Source organism: Bos indicus x Bos taurus, chromosome 18 (assembly GCF_003369695.1).
Source record: "Bos indicus x Bos taurus breed Angus x Brahman F1 hybrid chromosome 18, Bos_hybrid_MaternalHap_v2.0, whole genome shotgun sequence".
In the NCBI taxonomy this organism is placed as follows: Eukaryota; Metazoa; Chordata; class Mammalia; order Artiodactyla; family Bovidae; genus Bos; species Bos indicus x Bos taurus.
Window position 1 is genome coordinate 17674358 of NC_040093.1, and position 23875 is coordinate 17698232.

General features: G+C 55.5%; 3 protein-coding genes across 6 annotated transcripts; 1 reads left to right on the forward strand and 2 right to left on the reverse strand.

Annotated features, from left to right (window-relative positions):
- Positions 1-1735: 1735 nt before the first annotated feature.
- SPRED3 (sprouty related EVH1 domain containing 3) lies at positions 1736-12154 on the reverse strand. 4 transcript variants are annotated; one of them, XM_027515931.1, is made up of 6 exons: positions 12076-12154; positions 10336-10516; positions 9054-9222; positions 8872-8948; positions 6305-6448; positions 1736-5605 (listed from the first exon to the last, which is right to left on the reverse strand). In XM_027515931.1, exons 2-6 carry the CDS (start codon positions 10510-10512, stop codon positions 4940-4942), a joined length of 1233 nt encoding a protein of 410 aa, XP_027371732.1. In that variant the 5' UTR covers positions 10513-10516; positions 12076-12154; the 3' UTR covers positions 1736-4939. The 4 variants fall into 4 exon arrangements, with proteins under 4 accessions (XP_027371732.1, XP_027371733.1, XP_027371731.1 ...); XM_027515932.1 differs by having other exon boundaries at positions 12072-12149; XM_027515930.1 differs by lacking the exon at positions 12076-12154 and adding an exon at positions 10727-11082.
- A 1329-nt stretch (positions 12155-13483) lies between these two features.
- Positions 13484-16886, forward strand: GGN (gametogenetin). Its single transcript, XM_027515929.1, has 2 exons — positions 13484-15836; positions 16709-16886. The coding sequence occupies exons 1-2, from the start codon at positions 13939-13941 to the stop codon at positions 16824-16826; spliced, it is 2016 nt and encodes a 671-aa protein (XP_027371730.1). The 5' UTR covers positions 13484-13938; the 3' UTR covers positions 16827-16886.
- Positions 16887-17364: 478 nt separating this feature from the next.
- PSMD8 (proteasome 26S subunit, non-ATPase 8) lies at positions 17365-23711 on the reverse strand. Its single transcript, XM_027515934.1, has 7 exons — positions 23293-23711; positions 22205-22277; positions 21975-22077; positions 20411-20576; positions 19841-19941; positions 18607-18718; positions 17365-17928 (listed from the first exon to the last, which is right to left on the reverse strand). Exons 1-7 carry the CDS (start codon positions 23461-23463, stop codon positions 17791-17793), a joined length of 864 nt encoding a protein of 287 aa, XP_027371735.1. The 5' UTR covers positions 23464-23711; the 3' UTR covers positions 17365-17790.
- Positions 23712-23875: the final 164 nt, after the last annotated feature.

A 23875-nucleotide genomic window follows, 5' to 3' on the forward strand; every position in this document is an offset into this window, starting at 1 on the left:
AAAATGACTAACAGAGAGACTTCCCTGGCTGTCCAGTGGTTAAGCCTCCACCCTTCTACTGGAGGGAACACTTGTCTAATCTCTAATTTGGAAACTAAGATATCGTATGCCACCTAGTGCATTTCATATGTGGTACTAGGCTAGGTATTTTATCTCCATTTTATGGAAGAGAAAACTGAGGTGCAGAAAGGATGAATCACAGAGTGAGTTGCACAGTGGTGCCAGGACTCAAATTCAGATGATTCCAAAGTCCATGCTTTTAACCACTTAACCTGTTACTAGTTATTACTGCTCTTGCTTTTGTAGCTGTTGTTCATATTATTTTTCCAGGTTTACTCTCTTCCCAACTCTGTCCTGATCTCCAGTAGTTTCTAGATAGTTCTACTGGGAGTGAGAATAGACTGGAAGTAGAGACTCGGAGGAGAAAAAGAGCCAGAACCTGATTCTTAGGGGGAAGTCTACCCTTAATCTGGTTCCTCCATAGTCCTGTCTACTCCATGGCTGGGTACTGGGTGAGGAGGGGGCAGCAGTTATTGATCTTAATATTAAAAATCGTTCAGACCAAAGCCATGGAGTTATAACCTTGACTCTTTTTATGGTGTACTCCTTATTTAAATTGAGCTTCCCTGGTGCTTTAGATGGTAAAGAATCTGCCTGCAATTTGGGAGACTGGGTTTGATCCCTGGGTCAGGAAGATCCCCTGGAGAAGGGAATGGCAACCCACTTCAGTATTCTTGCCTGGGAAATCCCATGGACAGAGGAGCCTGGTGGGCTACAGTCCATTGGGTCACAAAGAGTTAGACACAACTCAGTGACTAAACCACCACCACCTCTTAGGATAAAGAAGGTGGGATAATGACTTTACAACTAAGCAGCTGAGACTTTCACTTTCATACCTAAATTGAACTCGACCATTATCTTGCCCACTTCTCCTGGCCTCTGCTCCTCTCACCCTGGTCCTGTGCACCACTGTCTCCCCTGGACCATTCTAGCAGCCTCCTCCCTGTCTCCAAGCCTCCCCCCTGCCGCCTCCACCAGCCCACCAGGATCTGTCCCCACAGGCAGCCAAAGGGAACCTGTGAATAACTGAGTCAGGTCACATCTGCTGTGACATAGAAGCTCCAAGCTGCCATGTTGGAGACTTCCTGTAGCTTCATGTCACTCAGGGTGAACAGCAAAGTCCATGCAATGGCTTGCAAGGTCCCAGAGATCTTCCCTGTCACCTTTACCCCTTCTTTCACCTTTCTATCTCCTAAGCACCCTCCTGCTCTTGCTCCTCCCCCTCTCCAGCTCTCTTGACATCCCTCAGATTTACCAGACATGCTCCTCCCTCAGGGCCTTGCACGACTGTCCTTTTTACCTGGAATGCTCTTCCTACAGACATCCCCAGGACTCCCTCACCTTCAGGGCTATTTAAATGCCAGCCTCCTCCATGGGGCCTCCCTGACCACCAAGGCAATAACTGTCTGTATCCCCCATCTTCACTTTATTTTTTCTTTATAGGATATATCATTTCTTAGTGGTAAAGAACCCACCTGCCTATGCAGGAGACATAAGAAACACGGGTTCGATCCCTGGGTTGGGAAGAGCCCCTGGAAAAGATCATGGCAACCCACTCCAGTATTCTTGCCTGGAGAATTCCATGGACAGAGGAGCCTGATGGTCTATAGTCCATAGGGTTGCAGAGAGTCAAAGAGTTGGACACGACTGAAGTAACTCAGCATGTACGCATATATCATTTCTAATATGTTATCTCCTTCATTATATCTTATCTCCTTCACTAACATGCTATCTCCTTCACATGTTGTCTCCTTCACTATAAAGTTCACAAGTTCCTTGTGGGAAAGAAATTTTCTGTTCACTGTTTTATCCCCAGCACCTAGAACAGGGCTTGGTGTACAACAAGTGTTCAGTAAATGTACTTGTGGAGTGATTGGATGTATAAAATTCAGCCAGAGGGTCTGCTTGGGACTAAAGGATGAGAAGGGGAAAGGAGGATTTGTCTGGTCTGGTGACTCAGGAAGGTGAGCGGATGGGGTGCATCAATGCAAATAAAGAACACAGGCTGAGACTTTGTCACAGACATTTCTTGGAGCCGATATCTCATGCCCCCTCCCCCAATGACAAGGCTGGTCTTCGGCCCCCATCCTCCCCCACTACTTCAGCCTGCACTGATAACAATATTGAGGTCACAGACTGGCTTAGAATCAAGATCAGGAAGATAAATGTCGAGGTGCCTCCCCCAAGCCTGGGGGCCAAGCATCCAATCTGAGGGGCAAGCAGCTGGGAAATTGGGCCTGGGGGCTCCAGGGTTTGAGGTCTTCCTGGCTCCCAGGGTCATCCCTCCATGCGCCCCTGATTTAGGGGTGATGAAGAGTAATCATGGATCAGAGGTGGGTATTAGCAGGGAGCAGGACTGGGAGACCTGGGAGAGGCGGTGCTGGGAGGTGGAGCCAGGGAACCTTCCCCCAGCCCCCACCACTTCATCCACAGATCCCACAGCACCTTACAGCACTCTGGTCCCCCGTCCCACCCCTCCCCAAAACGAGGTAGGTTAAGAATGGAGCTTCCCCCCGCCCACCACGGAAGGGAGGAGACCGAGGCACAGAGAGGGGGATGGGGACCCAGGCTGCCCCAGCCCCTCGTCCCTCCGCCCTCAGCTCTGGTGGGTCTGACACTGATGAGAGCTGGGCAGAGTGGGGATGGGAGGGACACCCCTCATTTCTCTCACCCATCCCAGGGTCTGGTTGAGAGAGCTGAATCTCACAGGTTCCGGATGTAATAAATAGTTAATAATTTAAAGGAAGTGACAGGAGGATCCATCCCTCTGGCCCCCTTGACCTATCCCTTGAACCCCCACAAGGCCATCCAGGTCTGGGTAATGAGGAAAGGTAAGGGCACACTTCAAGATGCCTAGGACCAGATTTAGGTCCCAAGCCCAAACAACATTGAGATTGTGTTGCTCCAAGACCGTGATCTCCCCCATGCAGGCTGTCAGATCCGTGGTACACTAGAAGTCCCATTCCATTGAAGAGAAAGCGATCTTGGAATCCCCTTTTCCCAGAAGAGGAGTCTCAGAAGGCCATGAACCAGGCTTTCAAACTTTCTGAAACAACCCCCAACTCTGAGATGGACGTGAAGGGGTTAACAGAGGGGCAGAACATGAAAGGCTTGGACTAAGGCTAGGACTCAACGTTGGGCTTGGGAGAGAGTCTGCAAGGCTGGGAATTGTGTGGGTGTGGGTGTGTATAGGTGTGAGTGTGCAACCACGGGCATTTGTGCCAATAGAGCCATATCTAGTTGCCTTTGTGCAACTTACACAAATGCACACCTTCCTCTGAAGGCACAGCATGGCCAGCCCCACTCACAGCCTTGGCTGTGAGCCTTTGTTTAGTGAACAGCCTGCACACTCATCTATGGCAATGCTAGTTCCTAGATATGGGAGCAGGGAAGCTCTTGGGTGGTCCTGGAATCCAGTAACATTAGCTCAAAATGTTTTTTTTTTTTTTTCCCTTTAGGGTAAAGGGTAGTTCTGTATGATACTGAGAGCTTGGGCCGGGGCTCTTAGGACTAGAATTCTGAGAGTGTGGGACCTTGGGGTTTCAGGGGCCTGTGGACAGCAGGATTCAACGGGCAGCAGGTCTCAGGAGATGCACAAGCTGGGCCTGGAAATTATCAGGCTAGAGAGGTTGGAATCCCCAAAAAATCTGGGATCTGAAGGTGTGAAAGTCCCAGGGCACCTCAGATTTGTTTCTGGCATGGAGGGGCCAAGGTCTTGGGTCAGGGACAATCCCAATACTGTGTAGGCTTGAGTTCTGAATTTGGAGGGTCAATGGCACCTTAGGGTCTTGATGGAGTGCTCTTAAAGCACTCTGGGGCCGCTCAGGGGCAAGGGGTCAGAGGTCTGAGTTGCCATGAATGTCCCATCTTCTGGGAACTGGGCTCCTAGCCTTTTGGGGACTGGGAATATGTGGGTACAAAGAAGCTGAAGATTCCAGGATGATCTGGGGCTTGAAATCCAAGTCCAAGGAGGTTTGGAAGAAGGGTATCTGAAGGGCTGGGACCCATGTCTTAGACCCTGAGGTACTGGTGGCCTTCAGTCCTAGATCAGTCCTATGTATATAGGACTTCAGAGTTCTATATATGGAATTGAAAATTCCTGGGAACACCAGCTTGGGATGGGTGGGTCTACAGAGGTCTTTGATCCTTGGCTCACAGAGCATCTCGGAGTCTGACTTCTGGATCTTGGGCCATGTGCATGTGGGAAGGAGGGCTCTGAGGTGGATCTCCCAAGTCATTTGGGTGAGAGAACAGCCGTTTGAGCACATCCAAGGACTCAGGGCATCTTAAGAGGATTTGGTGTCTAAGAAGTCCTGGGGCTACAAGAACATCTTAGATACAGGTACCCCAGGTTTTAGGTGCATTCAAGAATCATTGGGGGGTGATTCCAGGTCCTATGATTTAAGATCTGGGAGTAACTGTATACAGGTAGGGTCAGGTTCTGGCCATTCTTAATTATTGGGCTGTAATCTGACGGGGTTCATGGTGCCAGGCATGACGGGGGTCTAGGTTGGTAATTTGAACAGGGAGTCAGGATGAGCCCGGCTCTCAGGGATCTGTGTGCTCCCTGCCTGCCTGGGGTGAAGAGTCTGGGGATCCCTGGAATCTCCTTAGTCTAGGTCGGGGTGGGGGTTGAGAACAGGAAGCCAGAACTCAGGGTGCCTGGAACCTCTTGGACAGACATCCCAATGAAGCTGGTTCTGGGGTCTCTCAGTCCTACATTTGGGGTCCAGGTTTCAGGTCTGGGGTCTCTCAATCCAAACTCAAGCTCCAAGTTCCGGGTGTGCCTAGGTTTGGGTTTGGGGTCCGAACGGAGTCCGGGGTCCTGGACCCTCAATTTGGGGTCCTTGGTCCGGCTACCGGACCCATCAGGCCGTTCTCACCGCGCAGCCTCTTCGTGGCGACCTCCACAGCCGGCGCAGCCGCATCGCGCTGCGACCCAGTGGCATGCACGCAGGGGCGCGTAGCAGCAGAGGCAGGGCACCGCGAGCGAGAGGGCAGCCAGCGCGGCCCAGCGCGCGGCGGGGCGCGGGTGGCCCGGCTCGCAGGCGCATGGGTCCGAGAAGTCGCCCTCGGCATCCGACAGGCAGTGGTAGAGCAAACTCTCAGCGCACCACAGGCAGCTGAGACGGCGCACAAGCAGGCGACCCGGGTCCGGGGCCTCGGCGCAGCGGCCGCCACGACCATCAGCGCGACGGCGGAAGAGCGCGCGGCAGTGCACGCAGCGCGCCGCCTCCTCCGCCTCCGGGGAGGCCTTGGCTGGCGCAGGGGCCGGGCCAGGGCCTGGGGGTGGGCGAGCCGGGGGTGCTGGAGGAGCAGCCTCGGTGAGAGGGGCGGGTAGGACTGCGGGGGGCCCCAGGGCTGCGCCCCTCAAAGCGCCGGTCTTGGCGAAGCGCACGACGCAGGTGGACAGGGCGAGGGGCGCGGGCGGCCCCGCACGCCGGTAATCCTCATAGCCGCGGCCGCCCCAGCCCGGGCCCCCTGCCCCAGCCAGGGGCTCTGAAGGCTCCGGAATCCCCGTGAATGGTAGGAGCGGAGGGTAGCTCTGTGGGACCAAGATACAGGAGAACAGGTTAACGGGCTCTGTGATCCCCCACATGCCACCACAATCCATCCCGGCCTTAGAAGACACGAGAATCCAAAGACCCAGCCACAGGCCTCATTTATCTTAGCATCCTGTACTGGAATCCTGATTGCCTGGGGTCCCGAACTTTTAAGTCCTCAGCCCATTCCACTCCCAGGGACAGACAGAAGACTCCAGGCACAAGCCCAGACTTTAAGGACTCATTGGGCCAGGCTCTCAGTCCTGTCCTCTCTCAAGATCCAGGATTCCTGTACCCAGCCCTTCTCAGATTCCTGGACTCCAGCCATCTTCTCCTTCTCCTGCAGGAGTCTGGTCACCAGGTCCCTTTTACTCCCTTGGATATTGAGTCTCACTCCTTGTGAGTTAAGTACTAAAGAACTCCTTCCATGAGTACCACCAACTCCCTAATATATATTCATTGTCCAAGTCGTCCCCTAAACCCCTCTGGAATTCAGAGCGTTCCAGTCTCCAAGAGCGCAGGAGACGCACGGGAAGCCCTCACCCAATCTTCCCAGGAACTAAGCTTCCCAGGCCTAAGCTCCCTCGCCACAAGACATGTCAGCCATCCCTTAGAATCTGTGATTTCTTGCCCCTCTGCGGCCTCAGCTCCCGCCCACTTCGGGACCCCGGCGCCCTGCCCCCTTTTCCCGGGAGCCCCACCTGAGCTGATGAGCGGCGGCGCTGGGGGGGCGTGGCCGGCCCGAAGCCGGAAGCTGACTCCACCGTGACGATGGGGGCCGCCGCTGCGCTGGGAGGCGTCTCCTGGTGGCTGTGACTGGAGGAGGAGTCGCTGTCCACGTGGGACTGGGGGAGATTGGCGGCCTCAGAGCCGGGACCTCTGGCACAGCCGATGCCCTTATATAGACCCCCTCCCATTGCGAGCGAGGGCTCTGCGGCCAGACAGGCCTGGGTTCAAGCCCCGGCAATGCCACTGACTGCTTGTGTGACCTCCGGCAAGTGAGCTCAGCTCTTTGAGCCTCAGTTTCCTCCTCTGTAAAATGGGGATCATAATATTGTCTATTCATAAGGATGTGGTTAGGACCCACTGTAAAGGGCATAAAACATGCCTGAAGTACAGGAAGAGCAGGAAATGGTTATGATTATTGGATTCCCTCTTCTTATCTGCTCAGCTCACCAACCTACAGAACATCAAATCATCCTCCCTTCCCAGAACCCCTGTCCCTTGGCCATCAGCTGCCTTCCTGCCTCCTGCCTACCACCACACCTTTAGTGGGGTAGTTCCACCCACCTAGAATGTGTTCCTTCCCGTCCAAACCAAGCTCTGTCCTTTTTACAAGCTGAAACATCACTTCTCAGACCCTCCATTCCTTTCTGTGACTTGGGAATCATTCCTACCTCAACAGATTACTATCCTCAATAAACATTCATTGAGCACCCGTGACTTGCCAGGCTCGCAAAGGCCATTGGGAGGATATGAGATGGAGCACAGAAAGCACAGCATCTTTCCTGAGGAAGCACTCAATAAATGGGATCTGTCTGTGTGACTTTTGTAGACCCCTCTACATCTCCTATTATACTGGGAAGCCCCCCTTTCTGCCCAGGGAACCAGGTTTGTTCCTCCATGTGTTCTTGAGACATTCCCATTGTTCCCAGCAAGGGCCAAATCGAATCCGACATTATGTGCATTTATTCATTCAATCAATTTATTCAACACATATTTACTGAACACTTACTGTCTACCAGGCACTGTTTTAAGCATTGAAGATGCAGCAAGAAAGCAACAAAAGATCCTTGCCCTCCTGGAGCAGACATTCTAGCATGGGAGATGGATAGTAAAGTCATAGATAAGAAAATTGTCTATTGGGAGAGGAAATAAAACTATCTTAGAAGATGGGGGAAAGAACAAGATAAGGAGAATTAGGAGACTGCAGTTTTACACAGGTTACTCAGGGAGGGCCTCAGGGCTTCCCTGATGGCTCAGTGGTAAAGAATGCACCTGCCAATGCAGGAGCCTGGGTTTGATCCCTGGGTTGGGAAGATCCCCTGGAGTAGGAAATGGCAACCCACTCCATTATTCTTGCCTGGAAATCCCATGGACAGAAGAATTTGGTAGGCTACAGTCCACAGGTTCGCAAAGAGTCAGATGCAACTTAGCAACTGAATAACAACAGGGAGGGCCCTCACTGAGGAGGAGACTACATGTGTAAAGCCCTGAAGGAAATAAGAGAATAAGCCATGTGGAAATTTGGGAATGTTCCAAGACAAGAGGACCAGCCAGTGCAAAAGCCCTGAGACAGGAGTCTGTCTTCCCTTTTGACTTAACAGTGAGGAGGCCAATGTGGCTGGAGCCTAGTGAGCATGAGGGAGAGTAATAGGGGGCCAGTTGGTGTGGGGTCTTATGTGCCTCTGTGAGGACTTTGTCCTTTACCAGGAGTGAGATGGAGCCCCGGTAGGATTCTAAGTGGAGGATATCCGTGATCAGACTTAGATGTCAGTAGGGTCCCTCTGGCTGTGTGGGAGGAAAGGAGATGGAGGAGGGGGGCAGTTGATGATGAGCAGCTGATGAGACAGTCCAGTTGGGAGATGAGCTTGAATAGTCACCAGGTTGGAGGCACAGTCTGACCATTTTGAAAGTAGAGCCAGGGAATTCCCTGGAGGTCCCAGTAGTTAGGACTTGGTGCTTTCACTGACTGGCCCAAGTTCCATCCCTGGTTGGGGAACTAAGATCCTGTGTGCTGTGAGGTGATGCCAACTTTTTAAAAAAAGAAAGTGGAAAAAAGAAAGTGGAGCCAATATGTGCTGAGAGACTAGATGAGGGGGCATTAAAAAAGGAAAGGAGTCAAGGATGGCTCCAAGGTTTGTACCTTGAGCAACTAGAAGGTTGGATTTCCCATTGATTTGTTCATCTATTTACTTTTAATATTTATTCATTTTTATAGTGTACCTTAAAAAAAATTTTCTGCCTTTCCACACTAGAATAGAAGCTCCACGAGGAAAGAGACTTTATTCTATTCACTGATGTATCCCCAGTGCTTAAAACACTTCTTATGGAAGGTGTTCAATAAATACCCTTGGATGAATGGGTATATCATAATAGAACAGAAAAACTAAAATCACTGGGATTGAAATTGACACTGATCGTTTTTGGCCCAAATTTGTGTCCCCAGCACGTGATACAAAGTAGATACACAGTAGGTGCTCAAGAATGTTTGCAGAATAGAAATAGCCCCCTGCCCTCCCGGCAGCGTTGCACCCAGGAGACTCACCGTCAGAGGGCAGGGGGTCTCTGCAGTGTCCTGGGAAGGGGAGGAGGAAGAGGAGGAGGAGGAGGGGGTGAGCGAGCCTGGGGTAGGGAGAGACGCAGAGCAGTGAGTTCTCGGGGCCAAGCTTCTCCCACTCCCCACCCAAACCAGCCCAGGCTCCAGCCCCCACCACCTGCACCACTCACCTCGACCCAGAGCAGCCAGCGCTGCCAGCAGGCTCTTCTGAAACTCATCTGCCTCGGCCGGGCTCTGAAACGTCAGCCCGAACTTGCAGTCACCCAGGCTCCAGTGATGGAAGATGGGGTTCACCTTGTTGTAAACCAAGCCTGGCCTCAGGGTACACTCCAAGGTGATCTGAAGTGGGGGCAGGCAGGAAGGGTCCAGGTCAGACATTCCCTTCCTGCCAGAGCACCTCACACATCTCATTCCCCATCCCAGGTGCACCCTTGAACCCCGATCACACCCCGATACTGAGCACACCTCCGATACTCCAATATTTCCCCCCAAACCCTTGATCTCTACATTTTCCTAACACCTCCCTCCCTCTGATATCTCAGTAGGCACCCCAAATTTTATTGGATGCCTCAAAAAATGTTAACCTCCTTCTGATAGCCAGTATTGCCCATCTGACTCACTTGTACTCCCCAAGCTTTACTGAACATCTCAAAATGTTAATCCCCTTCTGATGCCCCAGTAATCTCCCCAAATACTACCCCCCAAATTTTTTTTAATCAAAATCCCACAGATTTCCCCTCAGATGCTGGTCAACACCCTAGATGTTCTCCCATCTTCTTGCCCAACATCACCATATTTTTTTCCACACCATTTCAAATCCCCCTACACTATTCCTTCCAACCCCTGCTCTGAAATGCAACCCTTACCCCAAGCCTTTTCGAACAATCCAAACCTTTCTACTACATCCCCAGCTGAAACGTCAACAGTCTCTTTCCATTTCATGCCAGACAGCCCAGAATATTCCTGCTGAACCCACAACAGGATGGTAAACCCTATGTGACACTTCCAGATGGTCCCCCCACCAAAGGCCTCCATATACTTAGGCCAGAGGGGCAGGTGGTGTAAAATTCCCGGGGTGAGGATCTCTGAGCAAGATGGAGCCACGGGGAGGGTTTTGAGCCAGCAGAGGAGGGATGTGATCTGAGTCAGGTGTTAGCCCAGCCCCAGTGGAACAGGCTGAGGTTGGGGGAGGGAGCAGGACGACAAGGAGACCAGTGAGCAGGCTGCTGTGGCCGTCCAGTGGGCAGTGGCAGGGGACAGGACCTGTTTGACACCCTCAATAGTCCCCAAACTCCCCACTCTCATCCAGAGGACAGAGTCACTTCCAGCTCCATCCCACACCCGGGTTTGATTTCGGCTGGGAGATGACCTGACCTCACCTCTGCATTCCCAGCCCCATCCCCCTACTTCCCCACACCCCCACCCCAACCCCCACGCCCCAGGGTGGCTCACTTTCTGGTCCCGGAGGCGCTCCCCGTGGATGACGTAGTGCCCCTGGCGGGCCCCCCCCTCGGGCCTGGCCCCTCGGACCCGACATACGCTCACCTGGCTGAGGCCCCCGCCCCCCACAGGCAGCCAGCCCCCACTGGAGTCATCTCGGGCCATCACCACGGCTCGGACCCGAACCATGTACCTGGAGGAGGTAGGGGGACAGGGACAATATGGTCAGTGAGCGTCATTCCTGCTCTCCTAGTCAGGGTTTCCCCAACCCTCACCTCCCCTCTTCATCCCTCACAGCCCGATCTACTGTTTCCTTAGTCACCCATACTCCCCTTACCTTCTACACCCACCTCCTTCCCCATGCCCACCTTCAGCCCATACCCGTCACCTCTCTTATGCCCACCTTCTTCCAGCATGGCTTCTTTCTTCCTCTTGCCATCTCTTTTCTCCCATGCCTACCTCCTTCTCCATATCTACCTTTTTTTTCCATACTCACCTTGCCTCCCTTTCCCCATCTTCCCCATCCTCACCCCCAGAGCTTCGCTCTTCCACTTCCCTTCCTCCTCCTGCTCATCCCCTATCAACCCTGTCTCCTTCTCCTCCCTCAGCACGTACCCACAGCCCCACCCATCGTCCCCCTCACAGCTGGGTGCCTGCGCATATGTATTTTCTTAGAGCCCATCAACTCAGCTCCAGTCCCCCCTACACTGCCTCCGCACCCTGCCACCCAGGCCACTGGCTGGGTGAGAAACCCAGGCTGTCTTCCTCCCCAACCCCCCCCCCCCACCCCTTCCCGGATTTATGAATGAGACCGGATGCAAAGCTCACTGAGTCACCCAGCAACGGGAGATGGGCAGGGAGCAGGGAGAGAACCAGAAATGGCCAGAGACAGGCCGAAAGGGAGATGGAGGCAGAGGAAGCCAGAAACGGGCGATCGAGAGACATCCAGAGAGCATTTCATTCACAAAAATCAAGCCTGCTCCCTCAGGCCCCTGCCGAGGAAAGGCAAGGGGGAGAGATTGCAGGGTGAGGGGTTGGGGGAGGAACTGATCCCTCCTCCTTTCCCTCCCCGCCCCAGCATCCTTCAGAACCATCTTACCCCGCCCCCCAGCTCAGGGGACGTAGCCCTCCGCCCATAATAGGGATCAGCGTCCAACCCCTCACTACCACCTAGCGCTGGGACATTGGAGCCCCGGCCTTAGGGACCCCAGCAACGAGCTCTAGCCCCTTCCCCTACCAGTAGGCTGCCGGGTTTCCCCAGTCCTTCGGGAGGGGAGGGGGAGGCTGCAGCGCCCCCAGCCCCCTTTTCTCAATGGGATGGGATTTTGTGAATGAGCAGTCACGTGACGCTGCTTCCTTTGTCCGCCCGCCTCCCCCGACAACAGGTGAAACAGAGAGAGGGCAGGGGTCCTCTCCAGGGCCTACTGGGATGGGACGCCGGGATTTCTGGATGCCCTACGCTCTTCACACAGCTGTTCCCCGGGGGGGAGTGGTCCCCTGAGTTCCTCAATGGTGAGGGTCCAGTACGGAATTTTATGAATGGGGAGTCCTCGGAGGAAGTCCAGGCCCCCTAAATGGTGACCGATACCCCAAATGGCTGCCGCGCAGTTCAGGGGCCCCCACCTCCTTTTCCTTCCAGCCAGGGTCTGGGGGGCGCCCGGGTGGGCAGGAGGCGCAGCGCGGTCCTGGCCGCCCCCTCATCGTGACAGGCGGTCCGTCAGCCCCCGCCCCCTCGCCCCCCTCGGCACCTGCCTGGGAGGCTCCGGCCGGGCTCCGAGCGGTGGCGACGTGGCCTCCTCCTCCTCCTCTTCCTCCTGTTCGCTCCGGCTCCCTCGCTGGCTCCGGCGGCGCTAGACACGGGCACCGGGAGCCGGGGCGCAGGGGGAGGGAGGGGGAACCTGGAAGATGGGTGGGGGGGAGGGGGCGGCTTGGGGGAGGGGTAAACGCGAGGCAGGCGCACTTGCCCGCTGGGTCCTAGAGCCCGGCAGTGGCTCTAGCGAACAGCCCCCCAGCCCGCATTTTCTCAGGATCCAGAAAGGATCCCCTACTTTCCCACCCATCCGCGCCATTGGCCCCTGAGGATATGGAGAAGGGGTCCAGGACGGAGCCTGCTCTCAAGATTCTATAGAGGCGAGGGTCTAAGTTTGCGGTTCTAAATGGGAGGGGCTGGGTGCCTGACTGGGTTCGAAATGGGGTGGGGCGAGAAGGGAGCCTTCGCAAGGGGGCGGGGTCGGAGGGCCTAGAGGTGGAGAGGGTGCGGACGCCGAAGGCGCGGACGAGCGCGTGCGTCAGGGAAGGGGCGGGCCCACGGAGGAAGGGCCTTCTAGGCCGCCCCGAGGAAGAACAGGGTCTTGGGAAGAGAGGTTGCTAGGTCTTAGAAGGGCGGAGCTTATAAGTAAATTGTCTTTAGGGGCAGGACGACGGAGTGTTCCAAAAGGGAGGAGCTACGTAGCAGAGTTCGTAATGGGCGGGGCTTCGGGAGAGGTAATAACTGAGGGGCGGGGCATTGTAAATGGGCGGGGCTAAAAGAAGGTTCTAAAGGGATGAGGCCTAGGACTACGAGGTCTGGGGGGCGGGGAAGAAGACACCGGAGTATTTCAAAGGGAGATCCAGGTTCGTAAGGGGCTGTGCTTAGGATGGCTCACAGGAGGGCGGAGCCTCGAGCTCGGGGGCGGGGCCTAGATCTCGGGGTCCGCCCTCGCTGTCTCGCCCACTTGCCTTCACCCGCACCCCCGTTCTTTTCGGTTATTTTCTGCTACGGCCGTTCCCTGCCCTGCCCTGGGCCCAGGGGGCCGCGGTCTGAACTTTGGTCAGCTGGAGGAGTTGGTGAGTGGCATCCTCCGAGCGAAGGAGGAGCCAAGGAGGAGCTTGGGGAAAGGGGTGGGGCCTGAGTGTGAGGCCTGCCTCTAGACCAGCAGCGGGAAAAGAAATTTAGGATTAAAGCCGGGAAGAGGACAGGACCAAATGATCAACACAGAGAGAGGGATCTGAGGGTTAGAGGTGATGACTGAGGGGTTAGACTGACAAGAATACCAGGAATTGTTAAGCGGAGGCGGGGCCAAACCTGGGGCAGGGGTGGGAGGGGACTTGAGAAGGCCCGATTCTTTGACACTCGGGGGCGGGACAAGAGGGCGGGGCGGGGCTTGGGCCTCTGGAGCCCAGTTAAAGTCCTGGGAAAGTAGCTTGAACTCTTTGTAGGCCTTATAGGCTACAGAAGCCGACATCATGAGTGTCGCGGCCTGCGTGATTGCCAGGGAAGCGGGCAAGACCAATGTCTCGGAGCTTAAAGACTTGAAACGTGGCCACAGTGTAGGGATGTGATATGAGGGACCAGCTAGAGACACAGGGACCGGACCTTAGTACACTAAGAGGATGGGAGACTAAGTATCTGAGCAGCAGCTAGCTGTATGGGGCCATGAGGAAGAAGGCGTGAACGTCAAGAGTCAGGGAACAGGAATGAGGGGAGAAACCAGTGCCTGAGTAGGTCTTGAGGAACAAGGGTAGGCGGTGCTGGCGGACAGGACCAAGTTCAGCCAGCTTCGGGGGGTTCCCCACAGCCCTGGCAGATTGACTGGCTAAAGTTTTTCTGACCACAGTCCCCGACCTCCGTCAGAAATGGGGAACGTGCAGTCGGAGCCGTCCGCGGGCGGGGGCTCCCGAAAAGAGCAGGCCTCGGACCGGTCCTCCGACTCCCGCCGGACATCCCTGGTGGAGCCCGAGGTGACCCCCTCCTCCCCGGCCATGCGCCTGGCTCGCGGGCTGGGCGTCTGGTTCCCTGGCAGCTCCGCGCCCCCGGGACTCCTGGTACCCCCGGAGCCCCAGGCCTCACCCTCACCCCTGCCCCTGACCTTAGAACTGCCCTCGCCAGTGACGCCCCCTTCAGAGGAGGCGGCTGCGGCCGCGGTCTCCACACCACCCCCGCCCCCCGTGGGGACCCTGCTGCCCGCGCCGTCTAAGTGGCGAAAACCCATGGGCACTCCAGTGCCCCGGATCCGCGGTCTGCTGGAGGCGAGTCATCGAGGCCAGGGTGACCCTCCGAGCCTCCGCCCGCTGCCGCCGCCATCCCTGCAACTAGCCGAAGAGGACCCCGACCCTGTCCCGAGGGCCCCATCTCCGACTCCGCCGCCCTTGGAGCCGCGGAAGCCGCCACTACCGCCACCTTCCGACGGGCAGCACCCGGACCGCAGAATCACTCCTGCTCTGGCCACACCCGCCGCAACCCCTACAGAAAGCCAGGCCAGACTCGGCAGCGAGGGCCAGACGGCCAGCGGGGCCCGCAGCGGGGCACCTCCTCAAGCAGGCGAGGGCGAAATGGCCAGGCCTGCGGCCTCCGAGTCCGGCCTGAGTCTGTTGTGTAAAGTCACCTTCAAGTCGGGGCCCCCGCTGCCCCCTGCGGCAGCGTCGAGTTCTTTAGCCACTAAAGCCTCTCTGGGGGGCGGCGGCGGCGGCGGCGGACTCTTCGCCGCCTCGGGCGCCATCTCCTACGCTGAGGTCCTGAAGCAGGGGCCCCTGGCTCCAGGGGCCTCTCGCCCCTCGGGAGAGGTGCCTCGGGCAACTCAGGAAGCAGAGGGCGGTGATGGAGATGGCGAGGGGTGTTCTGGACCCCCCTCGGCTTCTGCGTCCCACGCCCGGACTCTTCCGCCGCCACCTTACACCACCTTCCCAGGCTCGAAGCCCAAATTTGACTGGGTAAGCCCTCCTGATGGCCCTGAACGCCACTTTCGCTTCAATGGAGCTGGCGGAGGCGTCGGGGCGCCCAGACGACGCGCAGCCGCTTTCTCAGGGCCCTGGGGCTCCGCACCGCCTGCTTCAGGGCAGATGCATCCTGCTCCCGGGTCCCGGAGGCCCGCACCCGCCTTGCTGGCGCCGCCTATGTTCATCTTCCCGGCGCCCACCAATGGCGAGCCTGTGCGCCCCCGACCTCCCGGCCCGCCGGAGCTGATGCCGCCGCCGCCGCCCACGCCACCACCCACGCCGCCTCCAGCGCCGCCTCCCACACCGCAGCCGCCCGTGATCCAGACAACGCCGCTGCCCGTGACACTCCCGCCCGCCCCGGGCCCGGGCCACTTGGAGTCGGCCGTGACTCCCGCCCCGGCTCCCTCTCTGTCCTCCGCCTTGGCTGCTGACCAGGCCCAGGTCCCGGCCCCGGCCCCGGCCCCGGCCCCGGCCCCGGCCCCATCCCCGGCTCCAGCTCCCACTGTGGCCGAGCCATTGCCACCTGCGCCCGCGCCCGCCAAGACCCGCACGCGCAGGAACAAGGGTCCCCGTGCAGCCCGCGCGGTTCCGCGTGAGGATGGCGCCCCCCGAGATGGTCCCCGCGAACGTACAGCCACTACTGTGACTGACAGCGGTGGTGCAGGGGGTGGTGGCAGCGGAGCTCTTCCGGCGGGGACAGCTAACTCGGGCGCCGTGCGCCACTGGCCACCCTTCCAGGTGCTTAACTCCTGTCCCTGCAAGTGTTACTGCCGCCACCAGCCACGCCACCGCCGCCTGCCAAGAAACGTGTCTGCCTGGTGAGGGGAGGTCAGGGAGGAGGGAGGGGAGGGGATACCCCTCCAAGTCTTGAACTTCACTTTCCTGGAGGGGCCCCATTCAACCTTTTGGCCTCCTGACCCCAGCTGTCCCTAGACCCTCCCCTTGGCTGCATCTTAAACCCAACTGAACTCCAACCTTTCAGAACCAATAGGAGCCTTAATAGCACACTGCTCCCTGACAGAGAACACCTTGGCCCAGCCCCTTAGTATCCAGACCTCTGATGGATAACCTCCCTTGTTACTCTCTGGAGCCATCAGGGGTACTGGTCCCAGCTGGCCTGATCCTATTCACTTCCTTGACCCTGTCCCCGATGACATTAAGAAGGACCATGTCCCAGGCTCTTCAGGGACAGAGAAGATGATGGTCTTCTGGAACCAAATGGTTATAAATGCAGGCTTCCAAAGGAAGCCCCAGGCCTAGTCCCTGACTCCTGACCGCTCCAGTCTTTGACCACCAGAGGGCCCTGATGTCCCAGTCCTTGTCCTGCAGAGATTACCCTTGATTCTGCAGATTCAGGGGAGACACTGCATCCTCCGGTTACCTCTCCTTCACCCCTTAATCTCAGAATCTGGTCATCATCCGGGTCTGTTGGACCCTGGGTCCTGAGTCACAGGGAGACCCTCTGCCCTGGAACCTCTGGGGCTCAGCTGGGGCCTGGAGGGGGAGTTGGGGGAACCTTATCACCAGCCCTCAGCTCTCTTTCCTACTAAGTTTATTACTCAGATACAGCCCTGATCTAAACTCCCTTTGGGATATTCAGTCATGGTCTCTTATACAGATGGAGAGAGAGGAGCCTAGAATGGGTAAAGGCCTGGCCACACAGGTTCTGATGATTCTACCCTCCCTGTAGGCTGAGCACACCCACCAACCACCTGAGTGAGCCACCCTGGGTCGCCACCATCAAGTTGGCCGGCTCCCTGGTAGCCGGGCTGGAGCACTATGACTTGCAGGCTACCCATTCCAACTGAGTAGTCTGCCCAATGCCCTCTGCCTCCCCCTCCTTGACAATAAAATAACTATCCAGATGCCGAGATGCCTGCCAGCTAAGCGTTGGAGGGCTGAGGTGGGGCAGAGGTCTCCCTGAAAGCACCATATCCTGCGAACAGGAAGCTGGACCAGGACCAGCAATAAGGGAGGTTCTGTTCATCCAGCATGTGGACTGATGAGGCCACAGGTGAGACGTTCTCATTCCCCTTAATATCAACTGCATTTCCAACCAATCAATCTGGTGCCAAGCTCAGGGTTTAGCACAAATCACTCTGGAAAGCAGGAATGATTCATTCCCATTATGCAGCTGGGGAAACTGACTCAAAGAAAATCTTGAAAATCACACAAATGGCCCAAATTTGGACTCTGCCTTCAACACCTTGAGAACTTCAAGGGCAGGAAACATAGGCTGGGAGGTACAGAGGTCCTACATCAGAGCACTGGCTCAGAAGAGTGGGAGTAAGGCCCACCCTGGCCAGGGCCTTGTGCCTTTTGTTCCACAGAGGTCGATTTAGCCTGTCATTTTTAAAAACTGGTTTAATTCACTGCAAGTATTTTTCAATATCAGGACATTTCACCCCCTTCACTGAACACTGGTACCTTGGCCTGGCCTTTGAGTGTCCACAGCTAGCCGCAATAGTTGCTCTATTGGGGCCTGTCCCTCCCCCAGGCCACAGCGCCACTGGGCCCTGCAGTGGGCATCTGTGTTGGAGACTCGGAGCAATGGCCACTGGAAAGAGGCTGATCCAGGGTTATCTCAGACTTCCTCGTGCCCTCAAACTTCCAAGTTCTTCAGAGATAAGAACTTATGTCCCTACCAGTCCACTTGGGGCGACAAGGGCCTAAAAGAAAATGTCAATCCATCTTTATTGGGGGTGGGGGGAACTCTGCACTGCAACTGCCTTAAATAATGCAAGCCCTGCCCCACCCCAGTGCCTGGTGAGCTCAGACGATCATCTCCAGCTGCCGGGCATACTCGATGACCTGTTTGGCCAGCTCCGTGGAAGGGATGGTGGTATCTTCTGGCTTCTGCTGCTGGCTGGCAAAGCTGTAGTAGTTGTTGAGGCCCAGGACCCACCCTCGCTGCAAGAAAGGAGAGATGGGAGATGGGTGGGGTGATCACACACACCCTCCCCAGCCCCCCGAGCCAGCACTTAACCCATGTAGGCCCTGGCTCACTTTCCTCACCAACCCTGGGCAAGTAATTTCACTTTTCTGTGCCCCCGTTTCTCCATGTTTGAGATGGGACCCTAATCACACACCTCTCTGGGTCTGTTGTGGGGAATCATATGAATCAAAAGTACTGAGAACAATGGCCCAGAGTAAACGATCATTAGATATCAGCTGTCCCCATCACCCGAGTTGAGCTTCACCTATTCCAGTCTGACCGTGACCCTCGTCAGTCACCAGGGCTACTCCACCACAAGCATCAGCACCTCCAGGGACCCTGATCCCACACAAACACCCCAGAGCCAATGAACCAAAGTCTTGTGGGGAAAAGCTGCACTCTCCAAGGAATTCTGAGGACAGACACCATCAAGCGCTAAGCCTCCCGCTCTGGCTGGTGCCAGGTGCTGGGCTCAGCTTATCCCACACATGAAACCCTAGCCCCTTTCTACAGATAGGGAAACTGAAGTTCAGAGCAGTTTGGCCACTTGCCTGAGGTCACACAACTGGAGTCTTGCTCCAGTGTCCCTCCAGACCATCCCTCCCTGCTGTTAGTGAGTGCACCTATGGTCCCTTGACCTCCACCCCAGCCACCTTCTTGGCGTAGTCTGTCATCTTTTTGGGTGTGTTGAAGAAGAGGATCCGGGTGGCCTCTGTGAAGAGGATTTTCTCATAGGCCTTCTCGATACAACCAGCAATTTCATCCCTGGGGGAAGATGAGTCTCATTATTGTGCACAGACAAGGCCTGGTCCTTCAATTCAGCACTTACAACTGAAGTATGTTACCTGCCCCATTTATCCCATCGAGGCTCAGGGGAGAGTAGCTTGACTAGAGCTGCAAAGCTAGGGCCACAGCAGGGCACACACTCAGGTCTCTGGGACTCCTGGGCCCAGGCTCAGATTCTCACTCCTAGCCACTTCAGGACTTCAGGCTTGGCTGAAACTGAGCCTCAGATTCACATAAGGCGATCTCTTCACCTAACACCCTCCCCACAGGATCCAATCCCAAGGGGGATCTTTGTACCCACTTTAAGAGGTCAACACTGAAGTTAAAAAACAGCAAGACATCAAGGCACTGAAATGGGACAAGGGAGTAGCTCTGGGCAAAAACTAGTGAAAAGGAGGAGCTTGCCTGTTTGGGAGGTATTTTATTAATATCTCTTAGGCTAGGTGGTAGGTATGTGGGCACTCATTATATTATTCCCTGTGCATTGCAGAGAGTAGAAATATTTCAGAGTTAAAAATAACCTAAACCTACTCAACTGCCCCTCCTCACTCCCCACACCTCTCTGGGCCCAGCTTTGTCACTGGAGGAATGAAAACGCCACTCAGTCTGGCGCTTTGCCCGGGTGAACCAACTCTGATACTACCTGAACACATGGACTTGTACACGTCACGCCCATCCACCCATGCAGTGCCACCTGTGTACACAGCAACCCCCAAGGAGCTAGCGGGATTTGGTGGCCCGCTTCTAAAGAACGGAAAACTGAGGTTCCACAGTTTAGGTGACCTGAGGTGAAGCCAGATGACTCAAGGAGTACTTCCATGAGAAAGGCAGCCAGGTCTCTGTCTGAGCACTGAGCTGAGCAGTTTGGGCACCAAGCCCATGCTCAGGGTCGAATTCCATGGGCCCATACACACACACGGCCCAGAGTGAGAAGAGGGCTCTTACCACCATCTCATGACCAGTTCCAGTTCACAGAAAAGGAAACTCATGTGCCCAGCCTCCCCAGATCACAAGTGGCCCGAATGGGATTCAAACACAGAGCTATCTGACTCTGGAGTCCAAGCTCTTTCTACACTCCGCAGGGCCCTGGCCCCCACACACCTGATAGTGTCAAGCAGGATGTCGATGAAGAAAGTGTAGCTCTCGGCGGGAATGTTGCCTTTGGCCAGGAATACCTTATTGTAGCTGCCCTCCATCAGGTACTGTAGAGGACGGGTGGGGAAGAAGAGAGGGTGAGGAAGAGGCAGCAGAGAGGCATCCCCACTGAGGCCTCACTGTAATCCCAGTGCCTCCATAATCTACACTCTGCCAGACCACTCTGCCATAGTCACCATTCCCCATGCAGATGGGGTCCTCCTCTTCTAGGAAGCCCTCCCTGGTATGTACACACACACACACACAGACACACACAATCATTTTATTTACTATCTGCTTCCTCATATGAATGTCAACCTCATAAGATCTGAGATTTGATCTGTTTTGTTCACTGTACAGTCAGAAAACCAACCAAAGTGCCTGCGTACATGGCTAGGGCTCGATATTTGTTAGACAAATAAGCAAATGAGTCCTCAGGCTGAGCCCTGCCTAGTCTTCCAGGAAGCCCTCCCGAGTGTCTCTCCCTGCACCCCTCCCTTTAGCCAGGCCCTCCCCCCGCCGCTTCCTCAGCCTCACTTGCTCGAGGGACACCGGATGCTTGATGTATACGTTGGTCTGGATGTCCTTGGCAGGCAGCCGCTCCAGCTCTGTGTGGAACTCAGCCACCCGGTTCTGGGACAGCAGGAAGAGGAGGTTGAGGCCCAGGAGCTGGTGCATGTAGGCTGACTCTGGGAGCTGCTCCCTATGGACCAGAGTGGGAATCCAAGGTAAGGAGGGCTTAGGTGCCAACCAGGCTCCCCACACCACAGGCTCCAGGGATCCACCCTGATGACTGCCCGATGCTCTCTCCTTGGAGGACCACTAGTTCCTGGATTTTCAGATATAACTGAGGCTCAAAGAGACATAAAGAAGTCACAATCATATGGGCCCTAGAAAGTGACCTCTCCAGTAAAGTGACTAAGCCTCCGTTCCCCTAACTGTAAAACAGGTTTCATCACAGTACCCATCTCATAGAGGTGGGTTAAATGAATAAGGTTAACTGATTAAGTTATTTAATCCAGGTACAGTGATTAGAATGGTATCTGGCCCCAACAAATACCACAGAAGTGCTAATTATATTAATAAGCATTACCTTCACTTCTAGGGGGAAACAGAATTAGAGAGGTGAAGCCACTTGCCCAAGATCATATAATCAGGAAAGGGGAAAAATAGCTTCAAATTCGGTTTTCCAAGCTTCTCCTGTCAAATTCTTACCCATCAGTCTCCATGGAAACCCCATTCGGTTATGAAACCATTCAGTTTCATATTCAACGTGCAGTCAGTGAGTCTCTGCTCTGGGCCAGGCTCCATACTAGGCTGTGCTGGGACCCAACAGTGACCAAGACCCTTCTGTTTCTAGAAGACTCACAGTCCAGTAAGAGAGACAAGGCCGGGACAGGAGACACACAGACAGAGGAGTCAGGGCTGATACCCCATTGGAGACCACAGGAAAGAGCTTGGTCTGAAACCTGAGTGCTACGGAGAGTCATGACAGGTTCTAAGCAGACAATCAACATGGTCAAATTTTAGCGTCACAAAGATCCTACCAGCTGCCATGGAGGGATGAATGGAAGAGAGCAAGGCTGGGATCAAGGCAGGTAAAACAGGACTGTGGCTACCTTGGGGAGTGGAAATTTAGAATGGGAAAGTGAAGAAGGAGACAGACCAGAGGGTAACTGAGACTGGACAGCATAATCCCAGACTCAGGCCCTCCAGGCCAACCACGAACCCTGAGGCTTCTGGGCACACAGCTATGCAGAGGGGGAATTCCCAGGTGAAGGAAGATGTCCCAAGTGGCTAGAGCAACAAGGATATAAAGCTGCCATGTAAACCACCCACCCCCTCCAACACACACACTACTGTGTGCCCAGCTGCATGCAACTCTTTGTGATCCCATGGACTGTAGCCCGCCAGGCTCCTCTGTCCATGGGATTTTCCAAGCAAGAATACTGGAGTGAGTTGTCATTCCCTTCTCCAGGGGATCTTCCCAACCCAGGGATTTGCCCATCTCCTGTACTGGCAGGCAGATTCTTTACCACTGAGCCACCAAGGAAGCTGCTACACACACACACCCCAAATTAGGGGCCAGGTCCATCCTCACTTGTAATCGAAGTAGTAGCACTTGAGCTGGGCCATGTACCGCTCGAAGGAGGGGATGTCCTTGCGTAGGATACTCCATTGAGCCCCGATCTCCAGTATGTCACCTGTAGGCAACAGAGGAAGTTCTCAGGAGGTGACCAGAGTCCCGACCTTGACCACCACTGCTACCATTCTTGCCACAACCTAAGTCCATAAACCGCCCCCACCCCCATCAACTCCAGTGACACTCACGGGCCAGAATGAGCTGCTGCTTGGTCAATTTGGTCCCTGTGGTTGGCAGGAAGTTGAGCTCCAACAAAACCAGCTGAAGAGGAGGGCAGGGGAAGGAAGGAAAGAAGATGGGACTTTAAGTATGAGTTATTTACTTTTATCTAGGCCTTCATTTTCCCACCTAGAAAATGGAGCTAGCCATCATCCCTGACTCATAAGGTTGTTATGAGTATTAAAGAAGTCAGTCAGATCAGGGCCTGGACACATGATGTGGGTTCATTTAGGATGACTTCATGTTACAAGTATTAATAGACCCACTGGAGAGACCCACTCCATGCCTGACCCAGTGGAATCAAGAGGGAGGGGAGACACTAGCTTCTTCGGTTCTTTGGCAACACTTTCCCACACCTTGCTGGGTTGGGACCAGCTACCCACCTCAACCTACACCAAGGAGGAAAGGGGGCTAATCTCTTCCTATGGTCCAGCTCACACATCATCCCTTAACAGACACCACCCCACACACCTCAGTAACGTGGTCCAGCCCACTGTATTTGTACCCCTTCCACCCGGCCTGAAGCAACCCAAGCCCCATTAAGGTCCTCTGCTCTAAGAGTATTTTTCCCAGCTTCAATCCTGCCCTCACAACTTAGCTGGGCCCCTCTCTTCACAGATCTATCCCTAAGCCCCAGATTTTTAGGACCCCAGCTTAGCCTGGTCTTAACCACGAACCCCATCATCCCAGCCTCCTTCTTCCATCTCCCTGTCCAGTCCTCATTTCCCACTTGGTGGCGGCCAGAACCCTACATCACAAAAGCTGACAGCCCCATCCTACCACTCCAACCAGCTAGGCCTCCAAGCACCAAAATTTTAACCTCTCACTCGGTGTGCCAGAAACACCATCTCCATCACCCCCAACCGTGGGGCCGCATTTAGTCCGTTCGAGGTCCCTCTCACATCTACATGCCTCCAAACCGCATTTCGGCTCCTCTGAATCCTTCACCCTATTAGATGGCCCAGTCCGCCTTAGTCCCGTCGGCGCCGCGGTTTCCCCCTGAGCCCGAAGCTCGGTTGGGTCTGGACCCCTCGAAGCACCCCCGGCCGATCCTTACCTTGAGACGGCCCAGCTCTTCCCCGCACTTGCTAAGATTAGGGCTTTTCCGGTTCCACTCGCCCTTGAGCTGCTCGTACATGCCGGCCGCGGCCTGCAGGATCGCGCCCGAGGCCGCCGCAGACCCCGAGCTCGAGGTGCCGGCCACCCCGTTCACCGCCGTGGCCGCCATCTTCCGTGATGCGGCAAACCGACAGCCCGATTTACGGCAGCGACGCCTATCGACGCACCCCCGGCGGAAGTGGGGCCGGGAGGTGGAGCCCCAAATCGGGGGCGAGGCTACGATGGTTTGCCTCCGCCCTCCGGGCTTAGCCTTCAGTCGCTCTCAGGGAGGTGCCCTCGAAGCCCGGCCCTGAATGAACTTGTCAGCCGGAGCTCCGCCTCTACTGTCACTCAAAATGGTAACCGGAAGTCGCCCCATGCCCTAACTGAAAATGGCAGCGGTCGCAACGCCTCCGCAGTTCCCGTAGCCAATATGGCCGCACCGGCTTCACCCTGGGCTCTGTGTCTTGGAGATTTCACCTGCGCGGCACCTCTTTCTACACCAAGAGGTGGCGGTGGTGGAGCCACTTGATTAACTATTA

Excerpts from the sequence above, each read along its gene's own strand:
- SPRED3 (XM_027515930.1), bottom strand. The coding sequence starts at position 10,794 with ATGGAGAAGGAGGTAGGCATGGGAGAAAAGAGATGGCAAGAGGAAGAA. Across the intron at positions 9,223-10,335 it reads AGCGCCTCCGGGACCAGAAA|ATCACCTTGGAGTGTACCCT; the intron begins GTGAGCCACCCT and ends CCCCCACTTCAG. Across the intron at positions 5,606-6,304 it reads GCCGCCGCTCATCAGCTCAG|AGCTACCCTCCGCTCCTACC; the intron begins GTGGGGCTCCCG and ends TTGGTCCCACAG.
- GGN (XM_027515929.1), top strand. The coding sequence starts at position 13,939 with ATGGGGAACGTGCAGTCGGAGCCGTCCGCGGGCGGGGGCTCCCGAAAA. Across the intron at positions 15,837-16,708 it reads CCAAGAAACGTGTCTGCCTG|GCTGAGCACACCCACCAACC; the intron begins GTGAGGGGAGGT and ends CCCTCCCTGTAG.
- PSMD8 (XM_027515934.1), bottom strand. The coding sequence starts at position 23,463 with ATGGCGGCCACGGCGGTGAACGGGGTGGCCGGCACCTCGAGCTCGGGG. Across the intron at positions 19,942-20,410 it reads ATCCGGTGTCCCTCGAGCAA|TACCTGATGGAGGGCAGCTA; the intron begins GTGAGGCTGAGG and ends CGTCCTCTACAG. Across the intron at positions 17,929-18,606 it reads TGACAGACTACGCCAAGAAG|CGAGGGTGGGTCCTGGGCCT; the intron begins GTGGCTGGGGTG and ends CCTTTCTTGCAG.